At 40.6% G+C, this 27,920-nt stretch overlaps 1 protein-coding gene across 4 annotated transcripts; it reads left to right on the top strand.

Annotated features, from left to right (window-relative positions):
- Positions 1 to 60: 60 nt before the first annotated feature.
- Positions 61 to 27,675, top strand: LOC117420930 (nocturnin-like). 4 transcript variants are annotated; one of them, XM_059033669.1, is made up of 3 exons: positions 61 to 158; positions 24,480 to 24,746; positions 25,558 to 27,674. In XM_059033669.1, coding segments are annotated over exons 1-3 (1,104 nt in total). In that variant the 5' UTR covers positions 61 to 157; the 3' UTR covers positions 26,394 to 27,674. The 4 variants fall into 4 exon arrangements, with proteins under 4 accessions (XP_058889652.1, XP_058889655.1, XP_033890590.3 ...); XM_059033672.1 differs by lacking the exon at positions 61 to 158 and adding an exon at positions 14,682 to 14,715; XM_034034699.3 differs by lacking the exon at positions 61 to 158 and adding an exon at positions 16,643 to 17,544.
- Positions 27,676 to 27,920: the final 245 nt, after the last annotated feature.

The following is a 27,920-nucleotide window of genomic DNA, read 5'->3' as shown; positions in this document are numbered from 1 at the left end:
TTGTTTACATCCAGGAGGGAAGCGTCCGCTCTGCGGGAACGACACTACGGAGCCCTTTAACTGCAAGACGGGGCCTGTGAACGCGACTGCCCAGCCAGGACCGTCAGAATGGCCCGGAGTCGCTGGGAGGCCAGGACTTCAGAAATAACACAACAGAAGTAGGTCAGCTTAGGGGAGGTGGATCCCAAAACAGTATAAAGAGGGTTACCGTAGAGTCGTAGGTTCCTGGAGCGGGACGTTCCTTTTAGTGGGACTAGCGCTCGTCATTTTGTGTGGCAAACTTTTATTTTTAGCTTTTGTTTCTTTGTTTTTCATTGCTTTATTAAATGTGACACTAGGTCTACCGTCGCTGGTACCCTCGTGTCAGTTTGGTGTTAAAATTAAATCTGCGCGCCTGAGCGGCGTATCAGAGGTATGACACAGGCCAGGTTTTTGGGATGGAACCGCATAATAGTCTCGCGTTTTGATTGGTCCATGTCTGTCACATGAATGTCGTCACACGAGTGGAAAAGCGTGCAGGTATTTTTAACATTGTGATCAGATAGAGAGAGTGATCTGCTTTCCACAACCTTACCATTAAAATATAATTGTATGACTTATATTGTAACACTTGAATGTATTTGTATTTGCTTGCGATTGTAAGTCGCCCTGGATAAGGGCGTCTGCTAAGAAATAAATAAAAATAATAATGTGGTATTACACTGTACTGATATTACAAACTATGAGGAATTACTTTATATAAATTATCATGTTATGCACGAATGTAAGAATTGGCTTTCTGTGGTGGTGTACTTTTTCTTTCAAGTAGCATATATCTATAATCGTGTTTGCGATATATTTTAATATAAAACATATACGCTATTGCAGTTTTGTTACAGGATACATTAGTTTATCTCCAATGTAATCACAGTTTTACATATAGACTGACCCTGTTTTCATTTACGTCCCAAATTCTGGGCCGCTTTGCTTTTCATATAATGTCCCAAATTCTGGGCAGCCTTGGTTTTTAGATAACATCCCAAATTCTGGGCCGCTTTGCATTTCCGAATTCAGCCCAGTTTTGGGGAATCAGCTGACAGCCGAGTTTCTAAGTCATGCATGCACAGTTTACCATAAACTGGATCGTGAATTCATTTGAGAGTAACCCTTAGTACATTAATCAAAGTTCATGTATTTTTTACTCTCCCCAGAAATCTTTTTTTTTTTTTTTTTTAATGAAAAAAACAAAAATGTAAATGTTAAACGTATTTCTTATTACATGAAGAAACTACATTGCACTGAAATAGATACATGAAAATTAATTTAAGCAGTCGTTTTCCTTTATTAAATGCTAATATTAAAACACATTTTTGGGAAGGAACATGGTATTCCGAAAAAAGGACATCTCGTTTTCTTATGTAACGTCCATCAATATATTGTAGTGTTTCAGGTTCTTTTCGGACAGAAATGAGACTGCAACTGTGAGTAGATGAAGGCCGTTTATTTTGACAATAATTAATCACAAAATAAAATCATAAAGTGAGGGAAAGGAGACTGGGAGTCGAAAGTGAAAATAAATGATTGTAGTAATTTTTCTTTTACCCTACCCTTCCCAGTCTTTTCCCCGCCCCTCTTGTGCGCAAAACCTGAACTCCAATTCCCCTCCACACATGTGTACCACCATGCAACCCCTGCACGCATACACCCACCATGCAACCCCTGCACGCATACACCCACCATGCAACCCCTGCACGCATACACCCACCATGCAACCCCTGCACGCATACACCCACCATGCAACCCCTGCACGCATACACCCACCATGCAACCCCTGCACGCATACACCCACCATGCAACCCCTGCACGCATACACCCACCATGCAACCCCTGCACGCACACACCACCATGCAACCCCTGCACGCACACACCACCATGCAACCCCTGCACGCATACACCCACCGTAGCAATTCTTTGCAAAATATATTTTCGGGTATTCAGCCCCATTCTTGTCTATGGCAGTGTTATAAAACACATTTTTAGGCATATCTCTCGAACCCGAGCACGTAGAACCACCATTCAAAGTGATATAGACTCAGGGGAGCACCCCAAACCACCCCCTAAAAAGGTTTGGTGGTTCACCCAAAAACTCATGTCATGACGAAAAAATTCACTTTGCCAAGCCGTCCTGGCATTTGAACCATGAAAATGGTGACTCCTTGTGCGGGGCCTCATGGGGCCCCCAACGCAAAAAAAAAAATCAAGTTCCTAACCCCCACAGAACCCGAGATACGCCCTGTCAAAAATGTCCAAAAACTACCCTTTTCGGGGTCATATCTCCATGACCCCGGGGCCTAGAAACCGGGTTGAACTTCCTAGGGTCATGTCTGGGGGCCCTCTTTCACAGGGAGCCACCCGTTTTCAAATGCTACATTTTCAACAAATTTTCACATTTTCAGCATGATGGCATGTCGTTGCATTTCCAATAGCTTTTGAGCTCCAGGTTGGCAAAAAAAGTCTAAACTGGTGTCCTTTCTAGCTGGGGACACGTCACTTGGAGGGATCGACAGGGGCCCCGAGGCGGACCTCCATACCGATTTTCAAGTTTTGGGAACCCCCGGAACAATGAAAAATGTCTATGGGAAATCCCATTATAAAACCCCTTTGGGGCAACGCCCACCATCTGGCGGTGGGGTGGCGTTTGAACCCGTGGCTGATATCTTTCTTTAGCTAAAACTCTTGTGCACGCAAAGAATGTCCTTCTGAGTTTGTTGGCCCAGGGGACGTGGAGATACGGGTACGATAAGAGACCACCCCCTTCCCTATGGCAAATCCCATTATAAAAACACCATCGGGGTAAGGCTCAGCTAATGGCGGTCGTGGGTCTTACGAACTCGAAGGAACCCATTTTCTTTAGCTAAGATTGTTGTGCATCTAAAGACTACAGAAGCACCAATTTAAGTCCATTCCAAGTGTTTTGTGATCACAGTATCAGCCTGAGTGTATCGGAGCACAGTTTTGCTCCAAAAGCGAGGGGAGGCGAAAAAAAGCACTATATACCCTATTCTTTAAGATATCACTTTGCAGTGCAAATTTGAGGAACGCAACCACTTAGCAACTTGCAAATTGGTACTGCAATTTAAAGGCCTGTAGTGTCAGACTGGTAGTGCCTAACTGATTCAAGTGTTTTTGGAATGATTCTTGCAAAGACTGATTTATAAGAAAAAAGAGAGATTGACAAACAGCATTTTGCTTTATATGCAGAAACGGGCAACTACAAGAGGGTGTCAAACAAGCTGTGAATGTCCCAGGAGGCTACAGAGTACCTCTGAGTATGAATCCAGATGCTCGCAGTACCTGTTCTTAGATGTCCGAAACCACTGTATCGCTGTATAACTGTATACCCTATAAATATCACTTGTTATTGTGTATTTGAGGAACACAACCAATTACAAACTTCATTTGAATTGCTGTGCTATCAGAATATCAGTGTATAACTTTGCTATGTATTGCAGTGTATGCTGGGTATCAAAAGGCCTTCAGACTTTTACAAAAGGCCGTCAAAGTTACAAAAAAATAGGTGTGCTCCTAACCCAATACTTGTCTTTTTAATTCTGTGCATCCAAATACTTGTAGTTAAAAGTTTTAAGAATTAAGCTTACTGTTTGTTGTTCTGTCCTAAACCAGCAGTTTGTCATCCAGATTTATTAAGTAAACGGGGGGGGGGTCATCAGATTATTCTCCATTTTATTGTAACTGAGGTACCGTTCAGTTGAGCGAAAATTATAAAGGGGTACTCGAGCTGAAACCTCCAGATAGAAGGGGTACAGTTTCAAAAAAAGGTTGAAAACCCCTGACCTACAGTATAAATGATCAGGAATAGATAAGGGAAATGCTGACTAATACAATACAATAGGATTTATTTGAAGTTGTTGAAGGGCACTGGTCTCTTAAACCCAGAAGTTCTGATAAACCCCTATGCCTCACTATATATTGATGGACATTACATAAGCAAATGAGATAACCTTTTTTTTTTTTTTTTGGTATACCATGTTCCTAAATGTTTTCTGAGGAGAGTAAAAAATACATTAACTTTGATTCATGTACTCTTAAATGAATTAACGGTCCAGTTTATGGTAAACTGTGCATGCATAACTTAGAAACTCGGCTGTCAGCTAAGCAGAATATCTCAAAAACTGGCCTGAATTCGAAAATGCAGAATTCGGAACGTTATCTGAAAACCAGAGCAGCCCAGAAATTGGGATGTTATCAAAGCGGCCCAGAATTTGGGACGTTATCTAAAAACCAAAGCGGCCCAGAATTTGCGACGTAAATGAAAACAGGGGCAGTCTATATGTAAAACTTTAGAGATTACATTACATTAGAGATAAACTAATGTATCCTGTAACAAAACTGCAATAGCGTATATGTTTTATATTAAAATATATCGCAAAAACGATTATAGATATACAGCCGTGCTCAAATTTGTTGGTACCCCTCCACAAAAAACAAAGAATGCACAATTGTCTCTGAAATGTCTTGAAACTGACAAAAGTAATTGGCATCCACCATTGTTTATTCCATATTTAATAGAAATCAGACTTTGCTTTTGATTTTTTATTCAACATAATATTGTAAATAATAAAACAAATGAAAATGGCATGGACAAAAATGATGGGACTGCTAACCTAATATTTTGTTGCACAACCTTTAGAGGCAATCACTGCAATCAAACGTTTTCTGTAGCTCTCAATGAGACTTCTGCACCTGTTAACAGGTAGTTTGGCCCACTCTTCCTGAGCAAACTGCTCCAGCTGTCTCAGGTTTGATGGGTGCCTTCTCCAGACTGCAAGTTTCAGCTCTTTCCATAGATGTTCGATAGGATTCAGATCAGGACTCATAGAAGGCCACTTCAGAATAGTCCAATGTTTTGTTCTTATCCATTCTTGGGTGCTTTTAGCTGTGTGTTTTGGGTCATTATCCTGTTGGAGGACCCATGACCTGCGACTGAGACAGAGCTTTCTGACACTGGGCAGTACGTTTCGCTCCAGAATGCCTTGATAGTCTTGAGATTTCATTGTGCCCTGCACAGATTCAAGGCACCCTGTGCCAGGCGCAGCAAAGCAGCCCCAAAACATAACCGAGCCTCCTCCATGTTTCACTGTAGGTATGGTGTTCTTTTCTTTGAAAGCTTCATTTTTTCGTCTGTGAACTGATGTGACTTGCCAAAAAGCTCCAGTTTTGACTCATCTGTCCAAAGGACATTCTCCCAGAAGGATTGTAGCTTGTCAATATGCATTTTAGCAAATTCCAGTCTGGCTTTTTTATGTTTCTTTCAAAAGTGGAGTCCTCCTGGGTCTTCTTCCATGGAGCCCACTTTCGCTCAAAAAGCGACGGATGGTGCGATCAGAAACTGACGTACCTTCACCTTGGAGTTCAGCTTGTATCTCTTTGGCAGTTATCCTTGGTTCTTTTTCTACCATTTGCACTATCCTTCTGTTCAATCTGGGGTCGATTTTCCTCTTGCGGCCGCGCCCAGGGAGGTTGGCTACAGTTCCATGGATCTTAAACTTCTTAATATTTGCAACTGTTGTCACAGGAACATCAAGCTGCTTGGAGATGGTCTTGTAGCCTTTACCTGTACCATGCTTGTCTATTATTTTCTTTCTGATCTCCTCAGACAACTCTCTCCTTTGCTTTCTCTGGTCCATGTTCAGTGTGGTGCACACAATGATACCAAACAGCACAGTGACTACTTTTCTCCATTTAAATAGGCTGAATGACTGATTACAAGATTGGAGACATGTGTGATACTAAATACTAAAACTAATTAGTTTGAAATATCACTATAATCCAATTATTTATCTTTTCTAAGGGGTACCAACAAATGTGTCCAGGCCATTTTAGAATATCTTTGTAGAATAAGCAATAATTCATCTCTTTTCACAGCTTCTTTGCTTTATTCTATGACATACCAAAGGCATGCAAGTATACATGATAAAATAGCTTTTAATTTAATCACTTTTCAGGAGGAATGAAGCATTATTTCAATGAGCTGTAAGGGTACCAACAAATTTGAGCACCTCTGTACTTGAAAGAAAAAAGTACACCACCACAGAAAGCCAATTCTTACATTCGTGCATAACATGATAATTTATATAAAGTAATTCCTCATAGTTTGTAATATCAGTACAGTGTAATACCACATTATATTTTAATGGTAAGTGTCACAAAGACGGCCGGAGTGGGTGGCGTCAGACCAGAAACAGGAACACAAACGACAGAGAGATGGGGTTTTGGTGAGGCTGAACGCGTGATCGCGTTCAGCATTTAATAAACAGAACAGAAAATAAAAGGTTGGAACAGACAAAAACACTGGACACGGCACTTGTAGCCAAAAGAAACATATAAACAAAACGGACTACCACTAAACAAACGGTGCACGGACAGACAAACAGACAAACACGGTGAGTGAAAACAACTACTAATTCTTGCTCTTTTCATTAACATTTACCTCCGCTCCAATCCCGTTCTCCACTCACCGAACACCTAACCCTGAGTGCAAGAAATGTGCGTCTATATATACTATTGTGCTGGGATTCAATTACTAATTAATTATTCACTTGAATCCCAGCACGTGAATTAATTCTGTGCAACCCCGTGCTCACATATTACATTTAACCAGCACGTGAAGTGATTTGTGCTCTCCTCGTGCCTAAATACAAATCTACACTTTTTAAATACACGTGAAACACAGACCCGTTTATATCCCGTGTACCAATCTATACACCAACATTTACACACGCACGCATACACACAAATGCACACAGGGACGGGGCACATTGCCACATATACCCCCCCTTGTGCGCAGCACACATGGCCTCAACGGCCACCTCCCCCCTTAAAAACCCAGCAGTCCAGGACAAAGTCTCAGGCTGGGAAGGGAGGCTTCAGTGGGCCCATGGCTGGCCATGCTGTCAGCACCCCTGCCGGTAGTGGCACGGCTGACAGCCTGTTGGTCCCGTCCTGCAGCGAAAAAGCTGCGGGGGCAGGTGGTCCCCCGACCTCCCCCTTCTTCGTAGCCGGCAGCTCCCTCCTGTGGGGCTCCGGCCACAAGAACTCCTGCAGCGAAACTGCTGCTGGGGAAAGTGGTCTCCAGACCTCGTCCCCCTTCTTTGTAGCCGGTAGCTCCCTTTGGTGGGGCTCCGACCACAGTACTGCCGGCAGCGAAGAAGCTGCAGTGGGAGCAGGTCTCCGGACCTCCCCCACGATCTCCGGCTGCGAAACTGCTGCTGGGGTTGGTGGTCTCCAGACCTCCTCCCCCTTCGTGGCCGGCAGCTCCCCTTTCTGGGGCTCCGGCCACCGTACTCCCTGCGGAGGTACGGGCAGCAGAGGCAGCTCCTGCTCCTCTGCTCCGGGCGGTGGTGGAGGCAGAGGCAGCTCCAGCTCCTCTGCTCCTGGCGGTGGTGGAACCAGCAGGCATTCACCCTCTGCTGGTGGAGGTGGAACCAGCAGGCATTCACCCTCTGCTGGTGGAGGTGGGACCAGCAGGTATTCACCCTCTGCTGGTGGAGGTGGGAGGGGCAAGCAGTCCTCCCACTGCGGTGGAGGTGGAACCAGCAGGTATTCACCCTCTGCTGGTGGAGGTGGGAGGGGCAAGCAGTCCTCCCACTGCGGTGGAGGTGGCGGAGGTAGAGGCGATGGGGCTGATGCTGGCCACTCAGAGGGAGGCTGTGGCGGTGCTGGCTCCCTCTGCTGTGGCGGCTGGGCATGTGCGCGCCGTGCTGCCTTCAGCAGCATAGCTAGAGGCTGCTGGGGGACACCAGCATCCTGCCCTTCTCCCCCCCAAAAATTTTCAGGGGGTTGAGCCTGTAACTCCTCCCCTTCTGGCTCTTGGGACGGCACCAGCAGGTATTCACCCTCTGCTGGTGGAGGTGGGACCAGCAGGCATTCTCCCTCTGCTGGCAGCTTGGGTCCTACGGCTGTGGAAGCCCCGACTTCCCTCTTTTTGGGCTGTGGACGCACCGACTCCTCCCTTTTGGGCTGTGGACGCACCGACTCCTCCCTTTTGGGCTGTGGATGCACCGACTCCTCCCTTTTGGGCTGTGGACGCACCGACTCCTCCCTTTTGGGCTGTGGACGCACCGACTCCCCCCTCTTGGGCTGTGGACGTTCGGGCTCCCCCCACTTAGGCGTAGGACGTTCGGGCTCCTCCCACTCAGGCGTAGGACGTTCGGGCTCCTCCCACTCAGGCGTAGGACGTTCGGGCTCCTCCCACTCAGGCGTAGGACGTTCGGGCTCCTCCCGCTTGGGCTGTGGACGCTCAGGCTCCTCCCGCTTGGGCTGTGGACGCTCGGGTTCCTCCCGCTCGGGCTGTGGACGCTCAGGCTCCTCCCATTTGGGCTGTGGAGGCAAAACCAGCAGGCATTCACCCTCTGCTGGTGGAGATGGGGACAGCAGGTACTCACCCTCTGCTGGTGGAGATGGGGACAGCAGGTACTCCTCTGCTGGTGGTCCTGCTACCTGGGCTGCTGTTCCGTTTATGGTTGCCTCCAGGTAGCGGAGGACAAACTCCACACCTTCCTCCAAGGTGTTTGGGGTGTGTTCCTCCTGATATGCCTCCCATCTCTCACTGTCCATCATCCACAGGGCCCGGACGACCATGGGCAGAGACTGGGCCTCCAGCCCAGCATTCTCCAGGAACCAGCCCCGCAGTTTGATGGCGTCTTCTGCCATTGACTTTTTTTCTTCTTTTTTTTTTTTTTTTCCCCAAAACAATATTTGTAATCTTTTTTTTTTTTTTTTTTTTTTTTTTTAAATCCAGACCCCTCCTGGTCTGACGCTTGGAGGCGCGGCTATCCCACGAAGACACCACGTGTCACAAAGACGGCCGGAGTGGGTGGCGTCAGACCAGAAACAGGAACACAAACGACAGAGAGATGGGGTTTTGGTGAGGCTGAACGCGTGATCGCGTTCAGCATTTAATAAACAGAACAGAAAATAAAAGGTTGGAACAGACAAAAACACTGGACACGGCACTTGTAGCCAAAAGAAACATATAAACAAAACGGACTACCACTAAACAAACGGTGCACGGACAGACAAACAGACAAACACGGTGAGTGAAAACAACTACTAATTCTTACTCTTTTCATTAACATTTACCTCCGCTCCAATCCCGTTCTCCACTCACCGAACACCTAACCCTGAGTGCAAGAAATGTGCGTCTATATATACTATTGTGCTGGGATTCAATTACTAATTAATTATTCACTTGAATCCCAGCACGTGAATTAATTCTGTGCAACCCCGTGCTCACATATGACATTTAACCAGCACGTGAAGTGATTTGTGCTCTCCTCGTGCCTAAATACAAATCTACACTTTTTAAATACACGTGAAACACAGACCCGTTTATATCCCGTGTACCAATCTATACACCAACATTTACACACGCACGCATACACACAAATGCACACAGGGACGGGGCACATTGCCACAGTAAGGTTGTGGAAAGCAGGTCACTCTCTCTATCTGATCACAATGTTAAAAATGCCTGCACGCTTTTCCACTCGTGTGACGACGTATTCATGTGACAGACATGGACCAATCAAAACGCGAGACTGTTATGCGGTTCCATCCCAAAAACCGGGCCTGTGTCATACCTCACGTATCAACACCAATGCTCTGTGTCTGTCAGTATTTCAGTGACTACACACACATGTAACACTTCACCCTGTTACACAGGCATTTCGCGAAATGACTGATTTTAGGAGCATCCCATTACACTATTTGCTTGTTTTACTCAGCATGTTGCAAAATGGCTCCTGTTACAGGCATTCTATTACATTATTTGACTGATTAAAGGTTTTCAGTCATTTTGTGCAATGACTGTTTAACTCGGTTATTACATGAAATGCATCAAAGTGGTATTGCATTTCATGAAATGACTGGTGTTAAGGGCATTCTATTACACGATTTGACAGATTAAAGCTTAATTAACCAGTGAGGCGAATCTGTCATTTTTTGTGTTGGCATTGATTAGGCTACGTGATTTTGTCAATGTAAAATTTTCTGAATGTTTGTTTATTTGTGGTTTGTAATAAACGATGACTATAATGAGAGATTACAATTAGGGGTTCACATAACTTTCATCATTAGGTTCTCACATGAGTACAAGCAGAAATGGTTTGGTACTCAACAAAATTTGGGGTCATTATCCAATGTCTAGCTCCACCTCCTGCGCAGACAGTTCAAACAATTGGCATGTCAAAGATCAGGGGTGTAAATTTGGAGCTAGATTCTAGCTTCATAGCGAGAGCGACATTGAATTCTGGCGCCAGTAGACGCTTAATTTATTGTTATACTGTTTTTATATATATATATATATATATATATATATATATATATATATATATATATATATATATATATATATATATTATATATGTATTATATATAAATATATAATGTGTGTGTGTATAATATATATTATGTTGTAGCTATCTCTTTTTATTCGTTAGCAACCATAGATGATGATAGTCTGAGCTACTCAAAAGACCCACCCACACTCATCCATATAAAATATTATTTTTAGTGTAATGCTTAAGTAAATGTATTTTTTAAACTTGTTTAAATTACATTTAATGGCTCTCAAACACCGACACTTCCTCTCATCCGCGCTTGGTAAACGAGCTTCCACATCGCCACTCTACGCAACTACATCGCTCTTCTCTGAATGGACAGCTATATCGAGATCCCTGCTATCATTTGGTTGTTTCAAGTCTCCATTAGAAGAAAATTATTGATGTTATGAACTAGAGTGATTCCATATCGTTCTCCTTATATAATATATATATATATATATATATAACGTGAAGCAGCCAATGATAGAACTAGCAGGAATGGCTTTTTTTGTGAATTGGAACCCTTCAGCCTGCTTCTCTCATGGTGTAAGGACTCAGTTTGGGCAGCCAGAACTTTATAGACCCAAACTACAAAGAACGTGTGTCTTATACCAGAAGGTTCAGAAGGGGCATCTCTCACACTACATACATACTTTATGAAGTGATTAATGTTTTGTTTTTTTTGCCACGAATATCTTAGTGTTGTACATATAATGAAATAATATACTACTACCAGTTTAACAGTTCGCCAACATTTCTGGAGCAAAATAGGTTTTATGGGTATGATTCACCAAATATTTTAGTCGGAAATGTTAATGGCTTCACAGTATTGTAGCGATTTGTGCATTTATGTGATGGTGTTTTGTGTACTGTGATCCCCACTGTGTTGTGTTCCTTTCCCCTCTGTATTCCTGCAGTTGCTTGTTTAGCTTTGCTATGCTCTCCCGCCACAAACCTAGTTTACTACTTGACCAACTTGACGCTCCTCCGGTTGCATCCGGCCCTCTCCTCCTTCTCTCCTCCTTCTCTCCTCTCTCCATTGCTGATGTTTCCGGCTTACTGTTGAAATAAACTACTACCACTTGCCCCCTGGACCCCTGGACAACTAACCTTGTCTGTCTTTGTGCTTCTGATCTTGCTCCCTCCATTGTGCACACTCTCAACCTGTCCCTGGACTCTGGCTCGGTTTCTGCTGCCCTTAAGCTTGCCCGAGTTACGCCAGTACTCAAAACACCCTCCCTTGACCCGGCTGACTTATCTAATTTCCATCCCATCTCCAATCTCCCTTTTCTCTAAAAAAAACTCTTGAAAGGGCTGTAACCAGTCAGCTGATGAAACATCCCACAGACAACAATCTGTTGAATCTGCAACAATCTGCTCTACTTTAAACTCGATACTTTGTCATGCATTTGTCTCCTCTCGACTCGACTACTGCAATTCTCTATATGGTGGTCTCCCGGCACGCACCATAAACTGACTGCAGCTTGTTCAGAATGCCGGTGCCAGGATCCTTACCAGATGTAAAAAATGTAATCACATCACCCCTTGTCTTGCCCAGCTGCACTGGCTACCTGTAAAGTTCAGGATTATTTTCAAAACTATCCTGCTCACCTACAATGCCCTTCATCACACAGGTCCCGAGTACCACCTCAACTTGCTGACCCGCTATGTCCATGCCCACAAGCTGAGATCCTCTGACTCTGGCTTGCTTGTTTATACCACACTCTTTTAGCTTCATGGCCCTGACTCTCTGGAACTCTCTCCCAGCTTTGGTGCGTGATGCTCCCACCCTCGCTCGCTTTAAATCAACTCTCAAGACCCACCTGTTCTCTTTTGCTTTCCATGCTCTTTAAGCCTGATATCTGCTATTAGCTTTTTTTTTTTTTTTTTTTTACTGTGTATCATGTATTATGCATTTCTCTATATTTAAAGTATTATGGATTTTCTTGTTACTGCATCTTGTAAAGCGCTTTGTGATGGTTGTCCACTATGAAAGGTGCTATATAAAATAAAAATTGATTGATTGATTGATCATAAAGGGGCTGAGATATGCTATAAAAAGGGCGCTGCACACCCAATATTGTGTGTGTGGTTCAAGAGAGCAGTGGACTCTGAGAGGGTGTTTGGAGATAGCGTCTTAAATAAAGAAAAGCCTTTTGAACTGATTTCAGTGTGTTGTCTCCCTTCTTCCCTGCCTGCCTGTGCAGAACGCTACAGTATTTTGTTTAAATATAGCTGATACAGCATAAGTAAATAACAGAAAATGTTTTTGAAGTTCATACCACAAGTTTTTTTATTTTCTTTTTGTAGTATGTTTTGTATTTATATTTTCTGTTAGGTCACAGAATTGCCATTCAGCAGTTTTTTCATTCAGCCATTTTATCTTTGTCTGGTGGTGTAAGAATGTGAGCAAGGTTGCCAGATTTCTGACAGAAAAATAGCGACATCGTTCTTCAAAACAAACACAAACAAGACCAAAACAAGCACAACCCATTTTAGAGTATGGGCGTTTATGCAAACTCCAACCCGTGACTCTCAAATTCCAACCGCGACTCTCAAAAAAACAAGCCCACTCCCGCTTATTATAAGCGGACTTGGCAACTCTGGATGTGAGGGCAATAGTTCAATCTATTTTTGCTCCTATGATGAGGTTTTAACCAATCAAAGGCCAGAATTTCAAAGCACTGACACACACACACACAAGAGTGACATCTCTCTTGAATCCCCATGTCATACACCCCAAAGCCAGACTGCACTGAAGATTACAATTGCTGTGTACTGGATGGTGTTGACAAGACCATTTTTGTTAATCTGGCCTATAATCGTTTGGTCACACTGCTATGGACAACAAAATGATAGAGGAAGGATTGGATCAACCTGTTGTGAAGTACCATAGCCTTGTTACCGCATTCCAGCAAAAGTGTTCTGCTAATGCCTTTATCAGTGCTGTCAGCCTATAATAAAATTTACAGTGGACCGATTTTCTTGTGATAGAATTCAAAGAAAGCTGCATTTAGGTCACCTCAAAAATCTATACCACTTTAGCACTTGGTGGATGGTAATAGGAAGCTCCACAGTGACACCTACTAGTTTATTATCCCCTACAATAATGAGATCAGATGGCTGGTAGAGCTAAGTGCAGCTAACTAGCCATTACTCTCCCTGACTCTTCCCTAGTGGGGGACGCTGTCAGACCTTTAATATGTTTGACCTTTCACTGGAATGCTGGTCCCATGTTTTCTATCCCAATCATCTTCCCCATGAAACTCAAGAAGATTGCTTTTTTTTCAGCAGGGTCTTGCCACCTTAACAGATCACTAAGCGTAACCAACTCAGTAACTTAAATGTGTATCCCCCAAGGTTTTAAACTGACGTGCCCTACCCTTTATTACCCTCTCTGCCATGTTCAATGCTCCCCTTATCACTGTGCAGCACTATAACGCAGGCCTACAAGAGGTGGCAAGAATGATTTGCTGGACAGAGTCACTTTCTTGTTAGAATTCCACTGCATCACATGTTGTGCTGTCATGTCATCAATACTGAGACTGTGGAACAGGTGAATGCTTTTTTCTCTGTAAAGACCAAGAAGAGGTAGTTGCTCTGTAGTGGTTAGGGGTGTAACCCCTTACGAAAATAACCTATAGGTTTCTATAGACCTATCGGCCAAATGTCCCAATTTTCTATAGGCACCTATAGGTTTATATAGCCTATAGGCCAAATGTCCAAATTCTCTATAAAAACCTATACGTTCAATACAATAGCCTATAGGTCTTCTATAGAATTCTATAGGTAACCTATAAGCTATTTTCATAAGGGACAATACTGTAATAGTGTGACCCATGGATTGTCACAAAAGTGCAAGATTTTTTTGAACAAACAGATACAACAAACCAAGAACTCCCAACTGTATACAAACTAACAAAACAAAAAACATTTATCAAGTTAACCTATGCAAATATTTCACTAAGCAGTATAACAGGGTAAAGTAGCTATCCTCAATTAAGCAAAACTGCCATCATATATAGTCTAAGACCCTCCCTGGATTAAACCACCTGTTGGGGTCTAAATCTCATATTAACTAACCTAATAAATACATAAACCATATTAAACACAGACACGGTCCTGTAAAATAATCATATATAAGCATATAGGGCCTGAAAGCAAGCAATATAAAATAAACATTTCAAATTAACCCCCTCCTGCTTCCCATACTTGGTGCTGCCCTAATTGCAGGAAGTCAGCCCTGAAGCAGGGTACTAAAGGCTTCCTCACCTGAAATTGCAGTTTCTTCACTTCCTGTTTCAAAATGGAAGTCATTATGAACATGCCAAAGGTGAGTACAAACATTTTGAAACTAAACAAATATACAAAGTAAATGTTTAAAACAAATGTACATTTATAACACAGCTATAAAAAGTAAATGTTTAAAACCAATGTACATTTATAACACAGCTATTAATTTAACAATACAGGGTAAGAGAGAGTCAAACATAATGTCCATGCAGAGTTTACTATTTTATTTATTTTTTATTTTATTTATTTCTTAGCAGACGCCCTTATCCAGGGCGACTTACAATTGTTACAAGATATCACATTATACATTATTTCACATTCTACAGATATCACATTATTTTTACATACAATTACCATTTATACAGTTGGGTTTTTACTGGAGCAATCTAGGTAAAGTACCTTGCTCAAGGGTACAACAGCAGTGTCCCCCACTGGGGATTGAACCAACAACCCTTCGGCCAAGAGTCCAGAGCCCTAACCACTACTCCACACTGCTGCTTACTAATTGTGAGGGACCTTGCACTGTCACAAATACACTGTCACAATATGACACATATGATACATGTGAGGCTCCAGATTGACTATTTGTATGATGCATTATAAGATCAAATGAGCTTTTAACGATGGACTATTTTGTTAAAATTGACCAAGTTTGTACCGAAAGGGGCATAGGGTTTATGACACGAGCCAAAGTTTGAGTTATAGTTAATTTGAAAGCAGTACGCAAAGCTCTATCCACCCCAGAAACAAAATCCTGGCTACACCACTAAATCAGAGGCATAATTCCCTATAAAATCTGTTTGGAAACATGGTAATTTCACCCAGAATTGAAATAGTTCAAATAAACACATTTTTATTGTACAATGCTATTAGTAAATGTTGCCATGACACTGAGCTGTTAATAATGTACAGTAGTTGCAGCCTCTTGGGTCATGCATCTTGGGTATAACCCTTAAGTTTGATTGTGATCAGTTGCACTGCAATGTCCGCTCCAAGCTAGATGTCAAGATGTCAAACTTGTTGTCATAAGATTTGTTACTATAATGCTGAACAAATTATCTCAGTAATACAGTAAAAGTGGTTGCAAATCAAAGAAATTACCTTGGGATGTAAAATTATTGTGGGCTTGTAGCAAATTATATACATACATGAATCTTCTATTGATTTTCAAAATGATCATTAAGTAATGTGCTACCCCACCCCTCATTTATTTTTATTTTTTTTCTATTTTAAAACACTGTATATATTTACTCTGAGATATTGAGGGGCTGTTAAGCTTTACACTCCTATGCAAACCCGTTTAGGCAACCAAGGGAAAAGCTTGCCAGCTGTTGGATCTGAAACACATTGCATAGATACCAAGATTGAGGGTTACCATATGACTTCATGTATACAAGGACAGAGTGGGACAGTAAAGGCTTTTCAGCTCACACCAGAGCATTCTGGTAAGTGTAGTCCTGCGATGTGAGTTAAAGCCGGAACTGTCCTGTTGTACGTGGAGTAATAGGGTAACCCTACCAATGTTGTAATTGAGGGAGACAGTTAATGGGATGTACAGTACTGTAATTATAGGCCTTAAGACGATAACACAGCTTTGTGGCGAGAGACGTGAGAAAACAAAACAAAAAAACGACCGAATAGTTTTAATCACATTGGAGTAAACAAAGGCAAATAAAATACAAACGTAACCAAAGAAGCTAGCTACAATATACTTTATTATATTTACATTAGTAATGGGATCGGTATTCTATTAAACAATAACTAGTATTTACCAATGGGGTCAACACTGCATACGTTGAACAGTGGATTCTCTGAAAAACATATTCTTGGAAATTCGATTAAACTGTTTTTTTTTCCTGTGAAGTGGTGTTTGTTTGGAACCTACAGACTATTTTTTTTGTTTTTTTTTTTTTTTTTTGTTTTTTAAACGTCGCATAATTACAAACACACTTTTATAATGCAATCCGTATTTACAACCTTTTCAATCAGTGGTTATACAACGCATTTGTAGTTATGGCTATGTCCGGTTATATAATATATTTTGTGAAGTGCAGTTGCTACTGTAACAATGACGTCAATGGAGGGCGGTACTGTTTAATTCCATTCAAGCGGTCTGTGTCTGACGAATAGTTTTTGCTAATCTCCGGAAAAACTCACACGTGGCCATTCATTTTCAATAAAGGGTGTACACGCTGTTGAAAAAGCAGTGTTTAGTTTAAAATTGCCCATGTTATCACAGCTCACAATTAATTTTAAATATAAACTAAACGAGGGTATTTATTTAGCATCAGGTTTGAATTATGATACCACAATGAAAGAATCTAGTATTATTTTCCAGCTATAACCCCCCCTCCGGAAAAACATGGTAGCTTCTAATCTACGTCAACACTACCTGATGTAACACTTTCGCCGGGTGACTAGTGAAAGAATGAATTGGGAAGAGCTGCATTTTAATATGGTTGTAAACGTATTGTACTTGTAGGTTTAGTGTAGTAATAGTATGGTATAGATTCTATACAATATCCCTTGTGTTGAAGTAAACGTCTGCCTAATAATATACAAAGGGTAAGATATACTAGTACAACGGGATACAGGTGATTTTTTTCAGTTCAGTCAGCACGCGTTATGTATCCAGTCCGTCAGTGTTCGATCCTGCTACAGAGAGACATCCTGCTACATTGTTCCTCTTCGTTGGTGACCGGGTCACCTGTGAGAAGAGCGGCCGGGTTACAAAAGCTTTCTGCCCCGCCGGCTGCTTTGTTCTGCCAGACAGTTTGTATGGACAATCTACCCACCAACAAAGCAGCGACTGCAGCTACGGCCATCGCCGGAAGACCTTCTTTGCCTGTGTCGGTGTGCTCAAGAACAGGTGAGTCAGCAGCACTACACGTTTAAGTTATTATTCACAGCATACAGAATTTTATTCAGATACCTTTGGTGTAGATATTAGAAGTAGTAATCTCCCAGAAATGCAAACGTGAAATGAATTTACTGTATACCTGTGTGTGTGTATATATATATATATATATATATATATATATATATATATGGAGAGGGAGAGAGAGAGAGATCTAGTACAGACTATAGTACAGCACTACACATTTTTACAGACGTAAAGTATTGCGAGGGATCTGATTTCACTGGCGTACTGTACAATATATATATAGATATATAGATATATAGATATATATATATAGATATAGATTATATATAGATATATATATAGATATAGATAGATATAATATAGATATATAAATAATTTACCATCTCAGTAAATGTCTTCACTTTAAAATGTCTTTCATACTTCTACACCCCAAAGAACCAGTACAATTTGAAGACCACCTCAAACAGGAGCTTTGTTTCATTTATTTGAATGGGATTCGTTTATTTATATATATATATATATATATATATATATATATATATATATATATATATATATATATATATATATATATATATATAGTACAGTACGCCAGTGAAATCAGATCCCTCGCAATACTGCACTACACGTCTGTAAAAATGTGTAGTGCAGTACTATAGTCTGTACTAGTGTTATGAAAGGGGGGTTGATTTTAAAATGTTGTCTTTTTTTTAATTATTATTGGCCGCATCGTATTAATGTATTCTAAATCATCAAAAATTAAATGTATTCTAAATCCAAGGATGTTCATCAGGCTAGACTAAAGAAACAACTATTTCAGATCATTGAGATTTTGTTTTCAGAAAACAGATCCCATGTTCACCTTATACAAATCACACATTCGTCTTTCTGTAACTTATTCCAGTGCTCACCATTAGGTGGTATACTTTAGCTTTGTCTACTATGAACCTTGTACATTATTGAGCAGTAACACCAGTGAACATTGCGTTGTACTTTTTGTTTCTGTGAATTCCTGCAGCACAGCGGGTGTGTCTCCCAACAGCCAAGGTTATATGTACAATTTAGATTTTTAAAGGCGTGTGCTGTAGAGGATAAGCATCAAGTGGGGCAGTAAGATCTTGTGATCTGTTACTGGCAAGTAAGGAAGCATGCATGTTAACTATGTGAAATAGCCTACTGTATGCTTTTGATAAGGGTTTGCTGTTTTTATGAACATCGTTATTTTGGATGAATTGAAGATAATGGCTCCAGCTGGATTTAGAAGATTTTGAGTTGCTTAGTGTGGTTTAGTTAGAATCTAGGTCATAAATATTTGTAAGACATTACCCTAATATTGTTTGAAAAATCTGTCTTTCAGCTTCTGTACCTTTTTAATGGGATTGTACTGAATGTGATAATGTAGTATTGAGTTTTGCTTGTACAGTTTATTTTAAATATAGGGAAGCCTTTTAGAAATCAGGATTTCCATACAAACCAGGCATGTTAAAATGTGTTTTCTTCACGTGGGGACTTGATGAAGATCATCAGTATGCTTATTTGTAAAGCTAAAATATACAACAGGCTGCTGCACTGAATCTATTTGGGGCACTAAACACCGTTTACACAATTACGTTTAACTCTTAAATTTAGGTGATCCCTTTTCCTGCATATTAAAACTATTTTTTTATTGTGATTTACGAGTTTCACTGTACTTGCCCTTCTATCCGGCTTCTGACTCGAGAGCACACTGCTTGGGTGCAGGGCTGCATCCGGTTCCTGCTATTAATAGTCAAGACCGCTGGGTTTTCAGCCATGGGAAAGCATGTGATAACACAGGGCAGAGGCTGAAGATATCTTTAGGCAGCACCATGTCACCGAGATTGATGTTACAGAAGTTCCCTGCATGGCAAGTAATACAGAAGGGGGGAATTAAGTAACAAATCCTTTGTCCCATGGAAAGAGAATTCTACTGTTCCTGCTGTGAAATAAGGATTAGACGTGAGCAGTATGTTCTGACATTGGTGTTCAGAATTGATGAGTTGATTTGTAAATGCCAGGGAAACCATGTTCAGCTTACTTTTTGTTTCTTAAATGGCAAGATCATATAACTAGGGATAATGACATTTGAATTTTTTCAAATTGGGGTTACATACAATTAAAAAATAATAGATAAGAATATCTGACAGGTACTTTTTAATATAAAAAAACATTTTTAATAATTAAAATGTAAAGCTTCTGAAGTTATATTTAAGACTGATTTAAAAAAATTTAAAAAAATTCCTCCAAAATTCGAATTAAAACCAGTTTTTAGAAGTCCTAAATTTAACCCGAAATGCAAGGCCCATTTGGGAGCTGTTACCTATAAAATAAGATTTGCCCTGATTTAAGTTTTTCTGTGTGATCGTCATACTGCCTGAATATCATTTATCTCTGAAAAACACAAGGGGTAGCAAATGAGATGGAAAACTTGTGGGAGAAAAGCCAGGATGTGACCATGTAAGCTGAACGTTAAGATGCAAGAGACTTAGTCATGATACAGAAGAGTGTGTGAGTGGGCCATAAATAAATGTCGCTATGAATGCTGTCAGAAGTAACTATTTTAAGAAAAATGAATGTTAGATTAAGAGACAATGTCATCTTGAGGATTTGATAAGTGCACGTCACAGGAAGCTGAGGCTTAACCTCTTCTCATTTCAATAGGTTACAAGTATGTTGTATACAAGAAGAGGAACAAAACATTTTGATGACGACGATCCTTTTTAGCTTAAGATTACTGTTTGTCAGAAACATGATTACCAATTACCGTTAATAATTTTTTAGTACGTAATTGTCACACAAAAAATGAATAAAGGATTTATTGTATTAAAATAAACCCTTTGTTTTATTAAACCATTTGGCAAATCTTGGGTGGAGTTATGCGTGTGTGTGAGTGTGAATACAAACATCATACTGTGGAAGCAACTGCTATGCTTGGTACTACTGTACACACATACTAAATTATAGGACATTAGAAGCTGTACAGTATACCATCAGGTTATATACAGGCTCCGATGGACAGTGTAACACTGCATTTAAGAAATGTTTGCTTGTGATTTGGAATTGTGCTTGAAATAAGTTTTATTTATAGTTCCTGTAGAGAAATTGAGGTTGGAACGCAAGAGGTCACAATCTCACAGACATAGTAGCTCTGTGTTTCACTTTTGAGCAGATGTCTCACGCTGCAGCAGTAAAGAGGGTTTATTGTTGTTTTAGCTCATAAAGAAACAGAGCACCCTTTTATTCAGTTTTTTCCCATCCTTCCAAACTTCACTGTGGTGTCAATTCACAAATCTGCATTGTCTTTCTATGAATATCAAAGTGAAGTTGCCTACTTAATATTGTATTTTTACGTGTTTTTGGGAGGCTGCATTGAAGTATAGAAGCAAAAAGACAATTATTACATATAACTGAAATAGCACAAAACCCTCATTTAGTTCTGTGTTGGTTAATAAGGCACCATGTGAAAAACAGCTTCCATTGACCTAGCACACAGTTGTTCTTGGACTCTGTTCTCTAGGAATGTGCCCTGATTGTCAGGGCTGATGTTTTTCAGTGAACACCTCTGAATTCTGCTGGCCCCACTAGAGGTTGTCAAAAGGTTGGGAGGACACTCCACAGGATATTGACCTATACAACTTGTTGTCTCAGGCGTTTTTTGCAAAAATACTTTTTGTGCTTTATGTTCCTCTTTCTATATAAGATGAAGACATGCTGAGATAGATATTTGAGATTCTGCAGTTCAGAAAAAAATACTTAACTAGTTTTGCAACTGCCTGGCATTTTAGTGTTAATAGTGTCTATCTTGAGCACTGCAAGAAAACCTAAAAGTAGGTTCTAAATAATCACAGCTTTGTTTTTTAATCTCTCTCTCTCATATATATATATATATATATATATATATATATATATATATATATATATATGAAATAGGGTGAAACATGTATGCAGTTACTGTGCTCTGACTTATAAAACACTGAGAATGTAGAAGCCTTTTGGCAACTTTCACGCTTGTAATACTGAAATTTGTATATATATATACAGTGCCTTGCAAAAGTATTCAGACCCCTGACCAATTCTCTCATATTACTGAATTACAAATGGTACATTGAAATTTCATTCTGTTTGATATTTTGTTTTAAAACACTGAAACTCAAAATCAATTATTGTAAGGTGACATTGGTTTTATGTTGGGAAATATTTTTAAGAAATAAAAAACTGAAATATCTTGCTTGCATAAGTATTCAACCCCCACACATTAATATTTGGTAGAGCCACCTTTCACTGCAATAACAGCTTTAAGTCTTTTGGGGTAAGTATGTAACAGCTTTGCACACAGTGTCAGAGTGATTTTTGGCCCATTCTTCTTGGCAGATTTGCTCTAGGTTGTTCAGCTAGGTTGGATGACGCTTGTTGACCACAATTTTCAAATAGTGCTACAGATTTCCAATGGGATTGAGATCAGGACTTTGACTGGGCCACTGTAGGACATTCACCTTTTTGTTCTTGAGCCACTCCAATGTTGCTTTGGCCTGGTGCTTGGGATCATTGTCCTGCTGAAAGGTGAATTTCCTCCCAAGCGTCAGTTTTTTAGCAGACTGAAGCAGGTTCTCTTGCAGTATTTCCCTGTATTTTGCTCCATCCATTCTTCCTTCAATTTTAACAAGATGCCCAGTCCATACTGATGAGAAGCATCCCCACAGCATGATGCTGCCACCACCATACTTCACTGTAGGGATGGTGTGTCTTGAGGCATGGGCAGTGTTAGCTTTGCGCCACACATAGCGCTTTGAGTTTTGGCCAAAAATCTATCTTGGTCTCATCTGACCACAAAACCTTTTCCCACATCACAGCTGGGTCACTCTCATGCTTTCTGGCAAACTCTAGACGTGCTTTCAGATGGTACTTTTTGAGTAACGGCTTCTTTCTTGCCACCCTCCCATACAGGCCAGTGTTATGCAGAGCTCTTGATATGGTTGACTGGTGCACCATTACTCCAATCCCAGCCACTGAACTCTGTAGCTCCTTCAAAGTGATTGTTGGCCTCTCTGTGGCTTCTCTCACAAGTCTCCTTGTTTGAGCGCTGAGTTTTGAGGGAAAGCCTTTTCTTGGCAGTGCCTGGGTGGTGTGATGCAGCTTCCACTTCCTGATTATTGATCCAACTGTGCTCACTGGGATATCCAAACACTTGGATATTAGTTTGTACCCTTTCCCTAATCTATGCATTTGTATCACTTTATCTCTAACTTCTGTAGAATGCTTTTTGGTCTTCATTTTCCTTCAAATTCACAGCCTAACCAATGATCCTTCAACAGTGGGGTTTTTATCCAGGAAATGTGACAGCAACTTTAATGGTTCACAGGTGGAGGCCAATGGTAAGGTAATTGTGTCCTCGTTAGGGCAATTTCTTTCATCGGTGTTAACTGGGAGCTTCTACAGCACAGGGGTTGAATACTAATGCAAGCAAGATATTTCAGTTTTTTATTTTTCTTAAATATTTCCCAACATAAAACCAATGTCCCCTTACAATAATTGATTTTGAGTTTCAGTGTTTTAAAATAAAACATCAAACAGAACGAAATTTCAATGTACCATTTGTATGAGAGAATTGGTCAGGGGTCTGAATACTTTTGCAAGGCACTGTAGATTATATATATATATATATATATATATATATATAATGAGAGAGAGAGAGAGAAAAAAGACACATGTTAGAAGCAACCATAAGTGATAATGCTGATCTTCCATATCCATATCTTTGCACTTCCTGTTATGTGGTGGCTGTGGTGCAGTATTGTGACCTGTCATTTCAACATGATTTCTTGTGTAGAGATGTTCATCTGATTTGGTGACGTACTTTCGTAATCCCAGCTTTGAACACTGACGTTCTAGCAGATGTCATACTGGCTTAAGAACAATGGTCACGTGCTGGCATGTTATAAGAGCTGGACAGTATTAATATTTGGCAGAACTCATTGTCAGTCAGAACCTGTTGACGTTCGATACAATAATACTAAACTGTACAAAGTAAACTCGAAGATGGAAGTTGTGGGTGAGTTTATATATATTATATTGAATTCATATTAAAAAATCAAGATATGTATGTGTGTGTCTATCTAATATATATATATATATATATATATATATATATTACATACATACAATGTGTGTGTTTTTATTTTCAAAGAATAGACATTGAATCCAAAATACTTCTGATTTTTCTTGGTCTTGTCATGCAATCTTTTATACTATATTGGATTGCAAAATAGCCTACTATTGCAACATGTTTTTGGACTGTTTGTCATTTATTTCAATGTTCTTTTAATTTATTATTATTATTATTATTATTATTATTATTATTATTATTATAAACTAAATGTTTGTGTGTAGCCGGTACACAAATGTTTTAGTAACGGCATATCAATTTTAAAAGACAAATAGGACCGAATTGTAATTAAAAATGTAAACTAAATGAGTGCTGTAGCACTGCTGAAAATGTGTTTCCTGTACTAAAGAGGATGTAAAAGCAGGAAGGGTAGCTTTTGCCCAAGCCTGCCTCTTATTTTGTAATCCAGTTTGTTGCTTACCTTTTAGCACCCTATGTACAAAGTGTTGCTAGTCTCAGACCTGGCTGCCTAATCCCATTACACAGTGTAATCTATATCCAGTAATCCTGGCCCTGAGTAATGATAGAGTGGCAGAGTTTGAGAGAGAATATCTTTATCTTTATTTTTATTTCTTTGGGGGGGGGAATTCACAGTAATTACAGTAGGTGTCCACATCCGGTAAAGGCCAAAATAAATTACGCCCTACATGATTGATTACTGTTCTTACTTCTTAATTCAAGAGTATGCCATGTTGCTGTTCTGCCTGTTAATGGGTTTTACTTTGTTCTGTTAACTCAGTGTGTTCCATGGGCAACAGCACCAGCAGACTGTACAGCGCCCTGGCCCAGACGTTAAGCAGCAGTCCCGCTCCCCAGCAGGAGGAGTACAGTGAGCAGCCTGCCGATGTGGTGTCCATTGACCCAGATGACCTCCTCAAGGAGTGCGAGATGGTCCTGCACAACCGGCCGGCCAGAGTGCAGCGGGCCTTTGCCTTCCCTAGAAACAACATGCCCAGCACCCACCACCGGCCAATCAGAGTTATGCAGTGGAACATCCTCGCACAAGGTACACCTGGGAAGAATTCGAAATAATTCAGCACATTCTGTCTCTCTCTTTAGTGCTAATTATATCAACAAAACCAGGGTCTGTAAATTTGTTGATTTATGTTCTTTCTCTGTTGGTATCATTAGACAGAGTTTTTAAATTAATTACTACAGACCTACTTGGTAATCTAAAATATTTCTCTCTGGCATCAGTTGCCAGGTCAGCGAATAAGCATAACAAGTAAATAACAAAGGTCAAAAAGCAGTGTTATGGGGCTCCCGAGTGGCGCTGCCTGTAAAGGCGCTCCACGTGGCATGCAGGATGCTCCCAAAAGCCTGGACGTCTCCGGTTCGAGTCCAGACTATTCCACTGCCGACCGTGGACGGGAGCTCCCAGGGGGCTGCGTTGTCCTCTGATGCTGTAGCTCTGAGGTGGCTGCATGGTGGGTCTGCAGTGTGAAAAGAAGTTGTCGGCTGACGACACACGCTTCGGAGGACAGCGTTTGTTTGTCTTCGCCGCTGCAGAGTCAGCGCAGTGGTGAGCTAAGCTTAAAAATAATTGGCTATTCTAAATTGGAAGGAAATGATAAACAATTGTTTAAGCATTCTACTGCCTCCTTGTATCTTAGAAATCATTTCAGATTCAGATCTTGCACGGTCATGTGACTTTTTACCATATGTATGACGCATTGTTCTATATAAATATAAAAAGTGTAATTTGTTTACACCCCAAAAGGAACTGGGTACAGTGGACTTCATAGAAATCTGGGCATTTATAATAAAGATTTTTTAAATCCTTTGCCAATGTGGTGTTTCTCTCCTTTTTTTTCCAGCTCTTGGGGAAGGAAAGGACAATTTTGTTCAGTGTCCGCTGGATGCTTTGAACTGGGCAGAGCGCAAGTACCTCATCCTTGAGGAGATTCTCATGCACAGGCCAGATATCTTGTGCCTGCAGGAAGTAGATCACTACTTTGACACCTTCCAGCCTATCCTGAACAGCATGGGCTACCACTCCAGCTTCTTACCCAAGCCCTGGTCACCCTGCCTGGACGTGGAGCACAACAACGGACCAGATGGCTGCGCTTTGTTCTTTAATCGAGACAGGTTTGAACTGGTGGACAGTGTTAACATACGTCTGGTAGCCATGATGCTGAAGACCAACCAGGTGGCTATAGCTCAGACCCTGAGGTGCAAGGAGACAGGGAGGCTGTTTTGTGTTGTCGTCACGCACCTCAAAGCTCGCAGTGGCTGGGAGAGGTTCCGCTCTTCCCAGGGCTCTGACCTCCTTAAGAATCTGCAGTCCATCACAGAGGGGACTGGCATCCCCTTTCTGATTTGTGGGGACTTCAATGCAGAGCCCACTGAGGATGTCTATAGAAACTTTGCGACCTCCAGCCTCAACCTGAACAGCGCCTACAAGCTGCTCAGCGAGGACGGACAGTGTGAGCCCCCCTACACCACATGGAAGATCCGCCCGTCTGGGGAAAGCTGCCACACGCTGGATTACATCTGGTACTCCCAGCATGCCTTCAGTGTGGACTCCGTTCTGGACTTCCCCACAGAGGAGCAGATCGGACCCAATAGGCTGCCGTCCTATAACTATCCTTCAGACCACCTGTCACTAGTCTGTGACTTTAGTTTTAACGATGAACCAGACAGACTTTTATAGGCTTAAGACTTCACAGCACTTTGTATGCACTTCTTTTTAAATGTTTTTATTTATATTATATATATATATATATATATATATATATATATATATATAGTGCTGCTAATCTTAAAAGGTATAGGGTATCATCTATTCTGTTTTAAGCAACAGCACTGATATCTTTATTACTGGTAAAGGCTGTGGAAAGTATAGCCAAGTCTTAAGGTGTGCTGCTAAAACGAGAAAAATTAAGATCTTGTTTGCGAAAATACAGTAAATGACTGAGCACAAAGGAATTCAGAAATGTATTTTTTGTTACTGTTTTGTGGACACATTTGTGTTGCATTTTTATATATAGCTCAAAAGCAATATATTATAAAAAATATATATTAAAATCGCAGGTGGTGGGGTAAAGCTTAAAATAAACCATATTTTAACACTTCCAATACTCTCTATGTAAAACTTTATAAACAAATGTGATTTTGAATTTATGGTTTATACAAATAGAATGCATTTGCAATGCTACTTTAATTTGTTGATATTTCACTATTTAAAAATGTTAATTTGATTTGGGATTAATTGCCTTAGTGTACATGGGCCTATATTTTCCACTGTGGACAAAATGCCCCACGGTGTACTGCAACACAGCTGCCTCTACTTCTACTTTTAAAACACATTCACACTTTAGTAAAGTTGTTTAGGTACACACAGACATTTCACAGTATTTGTATGCTTATGGACTTAAATAAAAACGTCCTATAAAGCATCCTAGAGTAAGCATTGCATGCATCTGCTGGTTTGTGGTGCTCATTAGCTTCTTACTTCATATCTAAGGATGGCTGAATAGACAACTGCCTGATCGTTGAATACATTATGCAAATTATTTGAATGAGTAAGCCTTCTTATTCAGGGACACCATGATAAAGTATTTTGTAAGTAAACTGGTTGGTTGAAATGAGCAACACATTTATTCACGCCCAGGAACCAAAACCTTTTCCTCTGTACACACTGTAGCCTTCCAACAGTAAAATATGTGGCAGTGAAAATCTGTTAAATAAATTAATTAAATGAACTTGCCCAATAATAAAGTTTTACATATGTAGGTTTTGAAATGTACAGTAATTGAAATGTGTGTTTGTTGCTATTTTAAATTTAAAGACAATCTGCTTAATATAACTCTGCACAAGTAAATACTGTGTCCCCCTGGCCTTGCAGATGGACATATCTGCACATATTTGTTTGAATTGATGCTAAAATAATTGAGACTGAGACATGATTCATAATCTGCTATTTTACAGATTTTTTTTTTGCTATGGGTTAATTTTCACCATTCATTTATGATATTGATGTAGGATATATAATATAATAAGTGAGATGCTGCATCTCCAGGAATTTCTTTGTGTCTTAAGCGGTTAAATAATGATCAGCTGCTGACGAACCATCACAAACAGAAATCGGGAGTCATGGGAGTTACTCCAGGCTAAGTAACACTAAAGGATGGAGGAAAACGTTAGGTTATTATCATAACCCTTGTTCCCTGAAATAGAA

Source organism: Acipenser ruthenus, chromosome 1 (genome assembly GCF_902713425.1).
Source record: "Acipenser ruthenus chromosome 1, fAciRut3.2 maternal haplotype, whole genome shotgun sequence".
Classification (NCBI taxonomy): domain Eukaryota; kingdom Metazoa; phylum Chordata; class Actinopteri; order Acipenseriformes; family Acipenseridae; genus Acipenser; species Acipenser ruthenus.
Note: the sequence above shows the minus strand (reverse complement) of the source record. Positions and strands in the feature narration are given on the sequence as shown.

What these genes read in the sequence shown, in the direction of transcription:
- LOC117420930 (XM_034034699.3), top strand. Translation starts at nt 17,301, where the DNA reads ATGTATCCAGTCCGTCAGTGTTCGATCCTGCTACAGAGAGACATCCTG. An exon ending in GTCGGTGTGCTCAAGAACAG is followed by an intron (nt 17,545 to 24,479) that starts GTGAGTCAGCAG and finishes CTGTTAACTCAG; the next exon opens with TGTGTTCCATGGGCAACAGC. An exon ending in GTGGAACATCCTCGCACAAG is followed by an intron (nt 24,747 to 25,557) that starts GTACACCTGGGA and finishes TTTTTTTTCCAG; the next exon opens with CTCTTGGGGAAGGAAAGGAC.